The sequence below is a fragment of the Pelodiscus sinensis genome, chromosome 1, assembly GCF_052426305.1.
Source record: "Pelodiscus sinensis isolate ZL-2025 chromosome 1, ASM5242630v1, whole genome shotgun sequence".
Classification (NCBI taxonomy): Eukaryota; Metazoa; Chordata; order Testudines; family Trionychidae; genus Pelodiscus; species Pelodiscus sinensis.
This window is the reverse complement of record NC_143052.1, coordinates 42708256-42725387: the sequence shown is the minus strand read 5'-3', so window position 1 is coordinate 42725387 and position 17132 is coordinate 42708256. Positions and strand designations below refer to the sequence as shown.

General features: G+C 42.4%; 1 protein-coding gene across 4 annotated transcripts in view; it reads right to left on the bottom strand.

Moving 5' to 3' along the window:
- Positions 1–3885: 3885 nt before the first annotated feature.
- The window catches only part of IQUB (IQ motif and ubiquitin domain containing), a 56548-nt gene continuing 43301 nt past the window's right edge, over positions 3886–17132 (bottom strand). For 3 of the 4 annotated variants that reach the window (XM_075928662.2, XM_006122642.5, XM_075928671.2), the window contains 2 exons: positions 7365–7550; positions 3886–4275 (listed from right to left, as the gene is read on the bottom strand). In XM_075928662.2, the coding sequence (XP_075784777.2) occupies positions 4108–4275; positions 7365–7550 (354 nt within the window). In that variant the 3' untranslated portion in view covers positions 3886–4107. Of the gene's footprint in view, positions 4276–6285; positions 7281–7364; positions 7551–17132 lie in introns of those variants that run through there. The other variant, XM_075928677.2, reaches the window with a different exon arrangement.

Sequence of the window (17132 nt, the reverse complement as noted above, 5' to 3'; positions counted from 1 at the left end):
CTGGCTTCGTGTGCCTTGCCGGACCAGCCCACATTAATGTCTGTGAACTGGCCCTGGTGCTCAGACATGGCCTGCAGGAGGATGGAAGTATCCCTTGCAGTTGATGTACTGGGAGGCCTGGTGTTCCGGGGCGTGTATGGGGATGTGCGTCCCGTCAATGGCCCCCCAACAGTTGGGGAAGCCGAGGGCGCCGAACCCCTGGATGACCGCATCCGGGTCGGCGAGGCGGACCACCCTGCGGAGCAGCACCCGGTTGATGGCCTTGACCACCTGCAGAGAGACACAGCAAACCGTGAATCACTGGGGTGTCCGGGTGGCTGAGAGTGTTTGTTCCCTTGCACTGCCCTGCGCCCCACTCCCAGAAGCAACCCCCGCTGCGATTCTGCCGCTGTGGGCAGCGTGTAGTACGGCCGGGACAGACCGACCCCTCCCGTGCGGGGCACTTTCGCCTCCTACCCCACCCCCCGTTTTCCCTGGGGCAGCCCATTCCCTCCTTGCAGCCCCTCTCCCCCCTGTCCCAGTGGCTGGTGAGCGCCGTACCTGCATGAGCACTGCTCCAATGGTGCATTTCCCCATGCCACAGGGCGATGGCCACATGCTTCTGGAGGGGGATGGCGGGCCTCATGCAAGTGTCCCATTGCCACAGAGTAGGGGCGAGCCACTCGCAGTGCTCCAGGAAGGTGTCCTTCCTCATCCTGAAGTTCTGGGTCCCCTGTTGGTCTCCCCAGCGCTCCAGGACAATGCGGTCCCACCAGTCGCTGCTAGTGTCCAGACGCCAGATGCAGTGGGGCACGCTGGCATCCGGCTGCTGCTGCCGCTCCTCCATGGCCCCCAGGGAGGCCAGGGAGAGAGGCAGGGGGCTGATGTGCACCAGATGGTGCCAGGCAGCCTCAAGCCATTGCTGGCAGACTTTCAGCAGCAAGTCCAAAAATTGGAGCAGCATGCCCAGGGAGAGCTCTGGCTCCATGGTGCCAACTGCGGCGGCGTCCCCAATGGGAACCACTGACACAGGGAGGTGGAGAGGAAAACGCTTTGCTGTCCCTCTGCGAGGTAGGCAAGCAAGTGGAAAAAGCTGAGAACCGGCTGTCCAGGGGGGTCCCTTTAAGCACGAGCCTCAGATAACCTCAGACAGCAGCTACACAAAGCAATTACTGACCTGATGCCCTGCCAGAACCAGTTTCAGCTGCCCTTAAATGCGACCCAGCGTCCAATCAGTGTGGACGTGCTATTTCAAATTAGCAAAACGCTAATTCTAATTAGTTTTTGGGTCTAGATGCGCTATTTCGAATTAGCTTATTTTGAATGAACTAATTCGAAATAAGTTAGTTCGAATTAGCACTGTAGTGTAGACATACCCTTGGAGAGCACTTGAACCTGGCTCACACTAGCTCTTTTTGTCCCAACTGTTGTTGGATATGCAAAAGTTCTTTTGTTCTTAATACTTGTTCATCCAGTTGGCTTTTGTTTCATTTAGATGGCATAAATGAATTTACTTACATTAAAGCCAAAGCCAAAAACTACAAATAGATTACCTAGATTAGAGAAAAATCCAATAGTAAAAATCCTTTCTGTAACATACATGTAATTGTGAATAATGTTATAGACATAAAAAGGTGAAAATCATTCATCTTACTATGGTAATTTCAGTAATTGTATGGGAAAACATTTTAAAATGTGGAAGACAATGAAAGCAGCAATAGTGAAAAACTAAAACAATTTGTTCTAAAAGAACAGTAATAAAGACCACTAGGTTTGTGTACTATACTTATTACAGTTCTAGCTGACTGCTTAAATGACACTAATGCATGTTGTTCAATTTCAGAATTATGTTGGCTATATTTTGCTCCCTCCTAATGAATAATGTGATTTAATCAGGATTTCAAACTCTTGAGCACCTTTGTCAGATTTTTTCATTAAGTCCTGTATTAATGTCTCATGTCTTCCAAATCTTTCAATCCTATAGAGTCCAGAATGGGCTCTCAATAGCCATCCTCTAATACTACTCCAGTGAAAGACTGATGCTTTGACCTTGTACAAATGTAATTTCCTACTCTTTTCTCTCTGTAAGGCTAGAAATTTCATTCTCACTGAGTCTATCAACCAGCAGCTGTTACGGATAACAGTCAAATATCCAATTCAGTTCAGTTTCAACAGAATTTAGTAGCAATTTACAAACATGGGAAGCCTAAACAGCATGCCTAAACAGATGTTACAGAAAGCATCCTTAAAGACTCAGAGATATACAAAAGACCGGGAGGCAAAGCATTTGTGTAAATGAGCTTCCCTACACTGAACCAAAACATTTCTTTTCTTGTGAATTCTATAATCTTCAAAAATGAATGGCACACACAAATTATGGGATCTAAGATTTCCCTGAACTAATTCCCTCATATTCACGGGGGACCAAATATGAGAGTCTGGTTTTTTTTAATGGCCACTTTTTAAGAAAAATAATACATTCATTTATCAAAGGATGGAATGGTAGCTACAACATTCATGTTTTCCCTTTCACTTGTAGCCTTGTTTTCATACACTGGCCCAGTATTAGGTTGTTCAACATGCTTTGGGGCCAGGGGCGGATATAGGGCAGGGCGAACGGGGCGGCCGCCCCGGGCCCCGCGCTTCAGAAAGCCCCGCGCATGCGCCGTGGCGCCACTGCACATGAGCATGGCGTCACTGCGCTTGCGCCGTGGCAAAGGGGGGCCCCGCGTAATTATGCTGCCCGGGGCCCCGCAAAATGGTCATCTGCCCCTGTTTGGGGCTTTTTACACAACTTTAGGAAACTGGGCCTGCATTGTGTATCAATGTGTATCACTTCAGATCAAACGCTCTTAGACAAACCACTAGGAACAATGTTTAGTTTTGCAAAGAAACACAGAACAGGATAACAGTCTAGCAGCTTCCTCTTTGCTTGTTTGCCTTTTGCTCCCAGCTTCAGTCAGTGTTGAAAATTCCTGCTGGGAGGACAGAGGGGACTTTGTATAACACATCCCTCTAACAAACATGTTCTAATTCCCACAATAACTAAATCCCAACAAAAACAAGCCAATGTTCTTATTTCGTGTCATTTAAACTCCACTCAGGATGTTGGTTAAGTCCTTTTTTGTTCCTACCTGAAATGCAGAACAGAGTAACAGACTCCTTTCAACTTGCTTGTTTTGTGCTCACAGCTTTAGTCAGTCTGAAACTTCCCACTGGGAGAGAAAAGAGTACTTCTTGGCAAGAACCAGGAAGTTCTCCCAGCATGTCATAGCTTGTAACCACAACGTGTAGTTTCCATAACTGCTGCTGAAGCATAGTGGCCTCTGGTTATGGTCCTGGCACAGACAAGACATTGCTTCCCACAGCTCCCGTTGGTTGGAAACGGCAAATCATAGCCAATGGGAGCTCCGAGGCGATATGGCTGTAGCGCTTTAGAGTAAACAAAACATCACGGGCTTACCAGGGGCTTGCTTTCCCTGACAGGTCTGCGACACAAGTTTGAAAACCCCTGAACTAAGAGATAAACAAATCCCAAATAACCTATTTTTAGTATTACAAAATACAGCCACAATTTTACAAACACTGACATATAAGTAATCCCATTAAACTCACTTGGGATTACTCGCATGTGTTAAGTTATTCCTGTGCGCAAAGGTTTTCAAATAAAGGACCTATATTTAGACTAAATGGCCTCAGCTCTTTGAAACACAGGACAAATTAATTAAAATATTATACAAAAGTTTATTAGCAGTGTAATATTGTTTAATATGAAAATTGTGTATAAAGGAAACTTGCTAAATCTCCTCAATAGTATTTATATTGCAAAATGATTTAGGCCCTTGAGAATACAAGAACATAATCTCAGGTTTGAAGAGCCCATGGAATTATGATAAATTTTACAAATTGTGTCCTTAAAAATGTTTTATTTTATGTTTAGAAACTTAACACACTTGCATTCATAGAACATGAAATGCAATTATTACAATAAGTGATCAGGATTAGAATATTGGTTCCTTGGAAGTTAATCTTCATACATATTCCCCAAGTACAATTAATCTATATATTAAACAGGACAATTAAATTAGTCATGTTAATAATTCAGATGACAGCTTTATGTCTGAAGAGTTATGCTTTTGAACCAGCAGGAATAGGCTTAGTTATTAACAGTTCTTTTGCATGAGTCTGATCATCACCTTTATGCAAAAATGATGCCATCTCTGGAATCTGAGAAAAGTAGTTCTTTGACAGGATATGCTTGTGCTTAATCCTATGAATAAATACCATTTCATATGCCTGAAAAGTAAGAAAATCCAAATTCTATTCAATGCAATCAACATTTCTTGTCTACATGTTGCTATATATCCTGCACAGTATAAGAACTACACTAGTGAACTACACACAGTATAACAAACCAAACCTTAAGATTCAAATCCAGCCCTGTTACTTAATACAGCAAAATACAGCAGAAGGTAGGCCTGTGTAGCAGAGTCTTTTAAGGCCTCAGTCTGGAAGGTACTGAGCACCTTTCTGAAGTAATGACTACCTTAGAATCATAGAATCAAAGAATAATAGGACTGGAAGGGACCTCAAGAGGTCATCGAGTCCATCCTGTTTACCTCTGACCATTTCTCTAACTTGCTAAGGTCATTTTGAATTATGTCTCTATCCTCCAAAGAAGTCGCAACCCCACCCAGTTTGGTATCATCTGCAAACTTAATAAGCGTACTCTCTATCCCAATGTCTACATCATTGATGAAGATATTGAACAGTACGGGTCAATATTAAACTCCTATTAAAACTCCTCTTAAACTCCTATTAAAATCAACTGCAGTTTGAAGCATTCAGCATCTCCCCAGATTTGGTTGTTCTACTCTTACTTATATCTTTTGCGTACTGTGAATTTGTATTTTTTATTATTTTAAAATTTTGAAAATCAAGAGGAGACATGTGTGTTAAACTTGTGTGTTTTTAAGTTAATGTGTAAGGAAACTGGACTGAAGCTTGTATAAATGCTCATCAGGGCATACAATTTAAATCCATTCTTGTAGCATTTTATGCAACCTTGGTTTTGATCCAGTGTTCTATTTCTAGAAGATCAATCAATTACCTAACATTCTGCAAGGCAGACGTGTACAAACTACTATGTTTAATATGAGATTCAAATAATTAGATTAAATACACAAAGGGCACTGTGTGTTAATTGAAGCAGCACTAGAATTTCAGTTTTCAGGCTGCAGTTCAATCTAGTCTACTCATGTTAATGAAATAACTTTCACTTTTTTTTTTTACTAAATTTCTGGTGATTAGCAATTCACACCAGGGATGTTAACATGTATCTGTGGACACGGTCTTTTCAGTTAACCCAAATGGTTACATTCGCCCCTTCCTGCCGCTGCCTCTATATGGGTATGTCTACACTACCCTCCTAATTCAAACTAGGAGGGTAATGTAGGCATACCGCACTTGCAAATGAAGCCCGGGATTTGAATTTCCCGGGCTTCATTTGCATAAGCCGGGCGCCGCCATTTTTAAATCCCGGCTGGTTCGAACACTGTGCCACGCGGCTACACGCGGCACGAACTAGGTAGTTCGAACTAGGCTTCCTAGTTTGAACTACCGTTACTCCTCGTGGAATGAGGAGTAACGGTAGTTCGAACTAGGAAGCCTAGTTTGAACTACCTAGTTCGTGCCGCGTGTAGCCGCACGGCACGGGGTTCGAACCAGCCGGGATTTAAAAATGGCGGCGCCCGGCTTATGCAAATGAAGCCCGGGAAATTCAACTCCCGGGCTTCATTTGCAAGTGCGGTATGCCTACATTACCCCGCTAGTTCGAACTAGTGGGGTAGTGTAGACATACCCTATCAGAGTAGGGAGGGGGGAGGCAGGAGCTCCCACAGAGCCACTTCCCACCCAACCCCTATGCTGCTACTTACCACAGAGGCTGCTGGGAGAGCAGGGGGCAGGTTGGAGCAGGTGCTTGCAGGGAGCCATCTTAAAAGCTGCCTACCTATGTGCTCCAGCTCTCACAGAGCTGCTTGTTCCCCTGCACTCCTGCCTTTGATACAGAGGTAGGGGAGCATGCAGGAGCCGGTATGCACGGGGAGCCAGCATTTAAGTTAGCTCCCCATGCATGCCAGCTCCCACAGAGCCACCTCTCCCCTGCCCACTGCCTCCCACAGAGGCAGCTGCGTGGGTGGGGGCAGGTGGGATTCAGTACTGGGCTCTCTAGGATGGAGAGGCAGCAGCGTGGGGGGGAAGGCTGGTGGGAGCTGGTACACATGGAAAGCCTGCCCCCCCCCCCACGTGTAAATGTGTAACCGCTAAAAAATTCAGTGGTTACATGTTTACACAAATAAAAATATTTTAACATCTCTAATCCACACAATCATTAACAAATTAACTATGATATTAAATGTAATGTTAGGCACTAGGGACCAGGCAGCAGTGACAGCCCTAGTTGGGGCTGGCAATAGGGGGCAAAGGGCTGGCCTAGCCAGCCACCCAGCTGGTCCAGAGTGATGCCTGGCCTAAAGCAGGGCCCGCAGCTTGGAAGGGTGCTGGCTGGGGGACTAGTGGCAGGGAACCTCCCCTGGTTCAGCAAATTCCTTTGTTTGCTGCTAGTCATGTCCCGAGGGTGCTGGACCAGAGAGGTCCTACCTGAAACAGAATATAGTAGATTTTGTACCATCATTAACTCAGAGTAAAATGAAAGAAAAAACAGGACTATGTAGCACTCATAAACAGAGGAGGGATGAGGGAGGGAGGTTAATGTCTGTGAGCTAATGATATTAGAGGTGATAAGCTATCTTTGTAATAGCTTCCCCAATTATCACCTCTAATATCATTAGCTCATAGACATTAACCTCCCCCCCTCAGTTCTGAAATTTGATTTGTTCTTTTTATATGTGTTCACTTTTTTTGATTGTATCCCTTTGGTATATATGGTCATGCCAATTTTCTTCCACAATTTGATCTGAGGAAGTGGGTCTGGCCCACAAAAGTTCATCACCTAATAAACCATCTTGTTAGTCTTTAAAGTGCTACATAGTCCAGTTTTTTGTTTCAGCTAGACTAGACTAACACGGCTACATTTCTATTACTATTCAGAGTAACATGTAACCTTTTATAGTCTAATTACAGGTGATCATAATCAAATTAGTGTCAGTGAAACTTAAATGTTATCCTTCTGAAAAAACAAATGTAGATAAACTTACTAGGATATCAACAAAGGGGTAGTGGTTATATACAGGAATATTTCTATGAAGCAGTTATAATGGACCAGTTGAGATGCAGAGGATCTAAATCCAAAACATGGTCAATTTAGTCACAAAATTCTATAAAATAAAATATATCATATAAAAAATGCATTAGTTCCATTTTACCTCCTGAAGGCTCTGCAGCTTGAGGTGTGCTTTTGCCTCATCTTTAGTGAGAAGGATTGTGTTCCAGGGAGACCATTCATAGTGCTTATCCCATCTGACCATGACCAAATCATAAAGATCATTCCAGGCACTAAGAGCTGACTGACAACCCCAAATGTTCTCCACCATGTATTGCAGATCTTGTTGCTGTAATTGAAAGCAGGGTTGAGAAAAATACAGAATGCTTAATTCCACCAGCAAAGGCATCTCATCTATCCAGCACTAAGAAAATGCTTGGAATTAAAATTATTTTGTGTACATACCACAAAATCATTTTGGGTAGAGAAGGGTGAATATCTGAGTCATTTAGTCCACCGTACCACAGTGTGTTGTAATAGGATTTATTTAATTTTTCTCAGATCATCCCTGAAAATCAAGTTCTAATGTACTCTGGATTTTTTTCTCACAATGGTAATTCTATATCTTCTCTTGAGAGATTACTTACTTGCTTATCATTTTAAAGTTTCTTTTATTTAATATATATTTTCCTTGCTCCTTTGTATGTTCATCCCTACTTGTTTGGTCCTTGATCATTAATAAAAATAACTTATCCTTTCACTTTATCAGTTTCCTTTATATTTGTATTTTATAGAGATCATAATTAGTTTAAATTTAATAAGTTATGGTACTGTGCTGTTACTGAAGTCAAATTCAGCATACAGCAAGGACTAAACCGGGCTGGAGGACTGTGGGAGGAGGCAAAACTGAAGTAACCCAGGATGTACAATATCAAAAGGGTCATCCCTTGGATAGCCCTGACAGGTTTTGTGCTTCTCCCTTCCCACCCTCTGCTTCTATCCTACAAAGAGTTAATTATTGTGTAGCGATATTGTTACTCATTCGCTCCCATGGGATTGTGACATCTTGCGGTGGTGCTGTGGGATTTAAAAATAGCTAATGGTTGGATAATGTGTACTGTAAATTCTTTATATAAAGGACTTACAACTGATATTTTCCTCCTTAAAGTCATGACTCACCTATACTGATCTCATGTTTCATTTATCACTAGTCATCTGAAAGCACTATTTTTTAAATAGTCTATGAAGCATAAAGTGGTTTTGGCCTATCGTTAATGCTGAACTTTGCCAAGCTTTTCTTTAATACTCCATCACCAAGTTTTCTTTGTATTAAAGGAAAAATGATGGAAGGATTTAATCAAAAGGATTCTTTAACTAGGCCAACAGACTTTGAGATATGGCTTCCTTTTTCCACGCACTTGAAGTAGGTCCCTTTTCCCTTCTCCCAAAAAGAAATCACTTGACTTTAATTAATGGTATGTACATATTATCAAATCAGACTCCTCACAAAGGATGACTGGAAGCATTCCAAGTCAATACTCTTGCAAAAATGTGACATTCTATACTGTCATGAAGATTGCTTCCAAATGCAGAAGCTGGTCCGCTCCCACTGAGAATTTTGACTTGGGGAAAACTAAAACCATTTCTTGAATTTGTTGGGTAGAACCTTTTTGCCTCTGTTGTTCTAAGGTTATACATCCTAGTTCCCACATTACAGAGTCTCATTAAAGCTGGTCTCACAGCCCTCCATTTCTTTAGCCTTCTTAAGGTTGGCCTCATCTCCACCTGCACTTTCAAAATACGTTTCCTCCATTTCATCGTAAGTCTTTGAGCTATTGCTGTACTTTCTGTTGAACTACATTGAACGTCAAAAAAGTTTACTGAACTTGCAGTCATTATAGTGCTACTCCTTTCCATATTATCCGAGGACCTTTCAAATAATTCAGTTTGCAATAGTGCCTTGCTTTTCTACCTTGTCAAATTTAAAAAACAGTGCTACAGATAGTTCCGCCCTTCAGAAGAGAGGTATTTGATGTTTTGAAGAAAAATCATTCTGATTATGGTGGGAAAGTTTTATCTGACAGGATGGTTTTGCTGTATTTCTTGAAGGTGATCTGATTGTGGATTCATCTACATCTTCATGTACATCTTCTCTTGGAGTCAATTCTAAAGCTGGATCCCCTCAACAGATTGTTTTGATTTCTATCCTGAAATGCTCTGTGATTTTCATTGTCCCAAAGAAGTGCAACTGCCTTTGTGGTTCATAAATGGAAATTCAATCTTGAATGTAGCTAGGAACGAACCTATTAATTGCTTTGAAGATTGAGATTGAGGTCTTAAACTGACAGTGGAAGTTGACTGAACCATAACTAGAAAGATTTTTCACATTGAAGGGCTTTGATGTGCTCTTGGTAGCTGAAACCGGGCTTTATTTGCATGTTCCCATCCAGTCGCCATTTTTAAATGCCACTAGTCCGGACTAACTGCCCATGGCTACTCATTCCAGGAGGAGTAACAGGTAATTTGAACTAAGGACTTAGTTCGAATTACCGTTTAATTGCTGCGGGTAGCTGCAGGCAGTTAGTCTGGACTAGTGGCATTTAAAAATGGCGATCAGACAGGAACATGCAAATAAAGCCCGGGATATTTAAATCCCGGGCTTCATTTGCAAGTTCGAATGCCTACATTAGCCTCCCTAGTTCGAACTAGGGGGCTAGTGTAGACATACCCTAACTGCTTTATCTGAGTTAGTACCAAGTACCATAAGCATGAATCCTTTAATATGTCCCATCCAAAGAATTTGGCACAGCTGAATGTTTTGAAGGGACTTAAGGGCAGCTTCAGGACTTCTCTTGACATATCTGTTAAATTGTCTAGTTTTGATGCTAAGTGACAGATCCCTCAGCTATAGTAAAATGTCACAGGTCCACCAAAGCTGGAGTTGTGACAATTTACCCCAGCTAAGCATCTGCCCCGAATCTTCTCAGTACTTCGCTATGTCGCTGTGCTCAGACATATATGAAATCAGTGGGGAGAGACCAGAGGAGAATCCTACAATGGGACCTAACTGCTTGCAGCTCTTTGCAGATAGTACAGCCAAAACCAGTTATGGTCCTGCCCTAAGCAATGAAGGTAACTGTGATGATTGTTTGTTATAAAAAGTTTGACTGTTTTTGAAGCCCCACAGCTGCTATTTGGATAGCTACCAGAAATATAGAACTGCAAGTTTGGGATAGAAAGGTAAGAATGTGTAAGGTTTTAAAATTAAGTTAAGTGAAATAAGACATCAAAGCCAGACCAAAACACCCTTATCATATAGCTAACTCAGCTGAAAATAAATAAACCTGATTGTAAGGAAAACACTTATGTTGCAATAGCACTACTTCAGTTGGAACAGCTGAGGCAAGTTCTTCGCTGTCAGCCATTAAAAGGGAAATGATGAGTGCAGGCATTAGCGGCCTCCAGCGTTCCAGACAGAGGTAAACATCTATCTGTTTATTACTGCTAGTCAGACAAAGACTTTACGTGGGAAAATTCCACTAGTCCCATGCATAAACTAAAGATCCAAGTTTGAGAATTTGTTATAGGGTTTTGGAAAACAGACCAGTTTTAAATCAAGCAGTAACTTAGCACCAATAAAAAGAAATAAATCTCTTTTTAATATTCTTAAACTGGAAAACTATTTAATAAGAACAAACAGAAACTGTATAGCATGGATAATACTAAAAGCCTAGTAATCTTTTATTCTAGTTTTTTGGTAGAACACCACAATAAGATAGGAAATATGTTTTACACACTGAACATAGTCAGAAAGTGTGCTTCTGTTTTTGATACCTGTAGCTTCTTACTGCTATAGCCCTAAAAAAGTTCTGCTAATCTAGGGCTGTTGGATTACTTTAGATAAACTGGGCTTTGAAAGCACCTAATCATTTAAAAACTGAAAACTAAGATTTTTTTTAAAAAAGGTTAAAAGTGTGTGAATGAGGAGTTTGTTTAAAAAATGGTAACATATCAATTTGTCAAATACAAAATTTCCAATGATTATAGAAGATCAAAAGATCCTGTACTTCTGAAAAAATGAGTACAGGATCTTTCAAAAAAGGATTTTATTTTTGAATGATCCCCATCTAAACAGCCATTTTTCTTTCAAAAAGCCCCTTTTTGGAAAAAAAACCCATGGCCGCCATTATGCAAATAAAGCATGGGAAATTTAAATCCCAGCTTCATTTGCAATTTCGAAGTGTCTAATTTACATCTCTTTTTCGAGAAAAGGGATGTAGTTTAGACACAGCCTTGGAAAAGTAAAACTAACATTTAGTAAATATTAATTCTAACAAACACTAGCAAAATTAAATAAGAAACCTCTAGATACAAATCTTCTGCTAACTGTAAGACTGAAGATTTAAAACAGGACTTCTCTGCTTTTTTTTTTCTTACTTAAGAACTCAATGCAAGACTTCAGTAATTGTAATAATAATTTGTACTTCTTTAGCATCTTCCATCCAAGGATCTCAAAGTGCTATACAAATATTAATTCTCAGGACACCGTTACAAATAATCTTTATTTAAAAATGGCTAGAACAGTGTTTCTCAACCAATGGTATGAGTACCCTTAGGGATACTTAAGAGGAGTCTGGGAGAAACATCAACACAACTAAAATTTGGAGAAAACTGAATTTTTGTTTTAAGTTTTACAGCACTTTATTATTTTTGTACTTTTTACACCCAAAAATGTCATCGCCTGCCTGGCTAAAATTAAGTTGTTTAAACAAATGTGTTGCAATGGTAGAAAAAAAATTGTGTGTCTGAAAACTGTAGGTACTGGCGGTACTTATAATTTTTTTAAAGGGGGTAAGAACATAAGAATGGCCACACTGGGTCAGACCAAAGGTCCATCCAACCCAGTATCCTGTGTGCTGGCAGTGGCCAATACCATGTGTTCCAGAGGGAGTGAACCGAACAGGTAGTGATCAAGCGATCTCTCTCCTGCCATCCATCTCCACCCTCTGACAAACAGAAGATAGGGACACCATTCCTTGCTCATACTGGCTGATAGCCAATAATGGACTTAACCTCCATGAATTTATCTAGTTCTCTTAGTCCTAGCCTTAACAATCTCCTCAGGCAAGGAGTTCCACAGATTGACTATGGGCTGTGTGAAGAAGAACTTCCTTTTATTTGTTTTAAACCTGCGGCCCATTAATTTAATTTGGTGCCCCCTAGTTCTTATATTATGGGAACAAGTAAATAACTTTTCCTATTTCACTTTCTCCACACCAGTCATGATTTCATAGACCTCTATCATATTCCCTCTTAGTCTCCTCTTTTCCAAGCTGAAAAGTCCTAACCTCTTTAATCTCTCCTCATATGGGACCCATTCCAAACCCCTAATCATTTTAGTTGCCCTTCTCTGAACCTTTTCTAATGCCAGTACATCTTTTTTGAGATGAGACCACATCTGTATGCAGTATTCAAGAAGTGGGTGTACCATGGATTTATATAAGGCTAATAAGATATTCTCCATCTTATTCTCTATCCCTTTTTTAATGATTCCTAACATTCCGTTTGCTTTTTAGACTGCTGCTGCACAGTGTGTGGACGTTTTCAGACAACTATCCACAATGACTCCAAGATCTCTTTCCTGATTAGTTGTAGCAAAATTAGCTCCCGTCTTATTGTATGTATAGTTGGGGTTATTTTTTCCAATGTGCATTACTTTACATTTATCCACATTAATTTCATTTGCCATTTTTTTGACCAATCATTTAGTTTTGTGAGATCTTTTTGAAGTTCTTCACAGTCTGGTTTGGTCTTAACTACCTTGAAGCAGTTTGGTATCGTCTGCAAACTTCATCACCTCACTGTTTACCCCTTTCTTCAGATCATTTATGAATAAGTTGAATAGGATTGGTCCCAGGACTGACCCTTGGGGAACACCACTAGTTACCCCTCTCCATTCTGAAAATTTACCATTTATTCCTACCCTCTGTTCCTTGTCTTTTAACCAGTTCTCAATCCATGTAAGGATCTTCCCTCTTATCCCATGACAATCTAATTTACATAGGAGCCTTTGGTGAGGGACCTTGTCAAAGGCTTTCTGGAAATCTAAGTACACTATATCTACTGGATCCCCCTTCTCCACATGTTTGTTGACCCCTTCAAAGAACTCTAAGGGTATGTCTACACTACAAAGTTAATTCGAACTAATAGACGTTAGTTCGAATTAACTTTGATAGGCGCTACACAAGCAAACCGCTAGTTCGAACTTAATTCGAACTAGCGGAGTGCTTAATTCGAACTAGGTAAACCTCATTGTACGAGGACTAACATCTAGTTCGAATTAACTAGTTCAAATTAAAGGCTGTGTAGCCACTTAATTCGAACTAGTGGGAGGCTAGCCCTCCCCAGCTTGCCCTGGTGGCCAACCTGGGCACCACCAGGGAAACTCTTCTGCCCTCCTCCCTGCCCCGGAGCACTTAAAGGGGCACAGGCTGGCTACGGTGCCTGTGCCAGGTGCAAGTCTGCCAGCACCCAGCCAGCAGACCCTGCACCTGGCACGGCTCGAGCCAGCCACCCACGGCCACCCAGCCCTCTGCCTCTTCCCGGGACCAGGCTGGCGGCTCCCGGGAGCCTGCCCGGGTCCACAAGAGGCGGGCGCCCACCTGGTATAGTGCAGACATCGTGGACTTCATCCACGAACTCTGCACTAGACACAGGAGAGTGGCAGTCTAGGGCAGGATAGCTGCCAGCCTGGCCACGCAGGAGCAGGTTTGCATGAAAATCAAGGTGGTCCACTGAGACCCCCGACCCTGAGCCCTGAGCTTACAATGGCCGTACTAGGTCAGACCACAGGTCCATCTAGCCCAGTAGCCTGTCTGTCAACAGCGGCCAACACTAAGTACCCCGGAGGGGATGGACTGAAGACAATGACCAAGCCATTTGTTTCATGCCATCCATCTCCAGCCTTCCACAAACAGAGGCCAGGGACACCATTTCTACCCCCTGGCTAATAGCACTCCATGGACCCAACCTCCATGAATTTATCTCACTTCTCTTTAAACTCTGTTCTAGTTGTAGCCTTCACAGCCTCCTGCAGCAAGGAGTTCCACAGGTTGACTATTTGCTTTGTGAAGAAGAATTTTCGCTTATTAGTTTGAAGCCTACTACCCATTCATTTCATTTGGTGTCCTTTAGTCCTTCTATTATGGGAACTAATGAAGAACTTTTCTTTATGCACCCTCTCCACACCACTCATGCTTTTATAGACCTCTATCATATCCCCCCTCAGTCTCCTCTTTTCTAAGCTGAAAAGTCCCAGTCTCTTTAGTCTCTCTTCATATGGGACCTGTTCCAAACCCCTGATCATTTTAGTTGCCCTCCCCTTTCCCACCCACTCTCTTCCCCTCTCCCTCCTCCTTTTCTCAGTCTCCCCGAGTTTTGTTCAATAAAGAGAGTTTCTATTTTTGAACACACGTGTCCTTTATTTTGTACATCAGGAAGGAGGGATAGGGAGGGGTAAGTGGAAGGAGGTGAGGGAGGAATGGGGTACGAGCCCCCGATGGGGAGGACTGGGTTGGCTCTGTGGGCTCCTCGGGGTGGAAGCTCTCCTGTAGCCCCCCGATTGACCCCCCCTCTGGATGGCAGCTTGCGGCAAGTGCAGCCGGGCTGATGGCCGAGTGCTGTGATGTGCCGAGTGTGGGCACTCAGGGCACTCCAAGCCAGGACTGCTTTGCAAGCGGGGAACCCCTGAGAACTGTCTGTCCGGGGTGGGGGTTCTGTCCCTTTAAGCACAGCCCTCAGCTAGCCTGAGACAGCAGCTCCACGCTCTAAGTCCTAATCTGATGTCCTGCCGGCACTGCTTCCGGCCATCCTTAACCTCGGCTCAGGGTCCACTCAGTGTGGACATGCTCATTCGCATTAGCAAAATGCTAATTCGAACTAGGTTTTAAGTCTAGATGCGATAATTCGAATTAGCTTAGTTCCAATTAACTAATTCGAACTAAGTTAGTTCCAATTAGTGCTGTAGTGTAGACATACCCTAATAGACTAGTAAGACATGATTTCCCTTTACAGAAACCATGTTGACCTTTGCCTAACAAATTATGTTTTTCTATGTGTCTGACAATTTTATTCTTTACTATTATTTCAACTAATTTGCCCGATACTGACATTAGACTTACTGGTCTGTAATTGCTGGGATCGCCTCTAGAGCCCTTTTTAAATATTGGCATTACATTAGCTATCTTCCAGTCACTGGGTACAGAAGCTGATTTAAAGGATTGGTTACAAACTACAGTTAATAGTTCTGCAATTTGACATCTGAGTTCTTTCAGAACTCTTGGGTGAATGCCATCTGGTCGCGGTGACTTGTTGGTGTTAAGTTTATCAGCTTGTTCCAAAACCTCTTCTAATGATACCTCTATCTGGGGCAATTCCTCTGATTTGTCACCTACAAAGGACTGGTCAGGTTTGGGAATCTCCCCAACATCCTCAGCCATGAAAACTGAAGCAAAGAATTCATTTAGTTTCTCCGGAATGACTTTATCGTCTTAGAATCATAGGACTGGAAGGGACCTCGAGAGGTCATCGAGTCCAGCCCCCCGCCCTCCAGGCAGGACCAAGCTCCGTCTACACCATCCCTGACAGATGTCTATCTAACCTGTTCTTAAATATCTCCAGCGAGGGAGATTCCACCACCTCCCTTGGCAATTTATTCCAATATTTGACCACCATGACAGTTAGGAATTTTTTCCTAATGTCCAATCTAAACCTCCCCTGCTGCACTTTAAGCCCATTACTCCTTGTCCTGTCCTCAGTAACCAAGAGGAACAAATTTTCTCCTTCCTCCTTGTGACACCCTTTTAGATATTTGAAAACCGCTATCATGTCCCCCCTTAATCTTCTTTTTTCCAAACTAAACAAGCCCAGTTCATGAAGCCTGGCTTCATAGGTCATGTTCTCTAAACCTTTAATCATTCTTGTCGCTCTTCTCTGTACCCTTTCCAATTTCTCCACATCTTTCTTGAAATGTGGCGCCCAGAACTGGACACAGTACTCCAGCTGAGGCCTAACTAGTGCAGAGTAAAGCGGCAGAATGACTTCACGAGCTTTGCTTACAACACACCTGTTGATACAACCTAGAATCATATTTGCTTTTTTTGCAACAGCATCACACTGTTGACTCATATTCAACTTGTGGTCCACTATGACCCCTAGATCCCTTTCCGCCATGCTCCTTCCTAGACAATCGCTTCCCATCTTGTATGTATGGAACTGATTGTTCCTTCCTAAGTGGAGCACTTTGCATTTCTCTTTATTAAACCTCATCCTGTTTACCTCTGACCATTTCTCTAACTTGCTAAGGTCATTTTGAATTATGTCCCTATCCTCCAAAGAAGTTGCAACCCCACCCAGTTTGGTATCATCTGCAAACTTAATAAGCGTACTCTCTATCCCAATATCTACGTCATTGATGAAGATATTGAACAGTACGGGTCCCAAAACAGACCCTTGAGGAACTCCACTTGTTATCCCTTTCCAGCAGGATTTAGAACTGTTAAGAACAACTCTCTGACTACGGTTATCCAGCCAATTATGCACCCACCTTATCGTGGCCCTATCTAAGTTATATTTGCCTAGTTTATCAATAAGAATATCATGTGAGACCGTATCAAATGCCTTACTAAAGTCTAGGTATATGACATCTTTAAGTGTTCCTTTTGTATCTTGATCGTCCAGGGGCCTGTACAAGGGTACTTGTATTTTTTTTAAAGGGGGTACTTTATAAAAAAAGGTTGAGAAACACTGGAGTAGAAAACATACCTAGCATTGCCTGGATCCTTCAGGGCAGGGGGCTAGCAACGTGGGGGGAGGGAACAGGAGTCAGGACATAGTCTTGAGGAGGGGCTCAGAGCAGGGGGCTGGGAGTGTG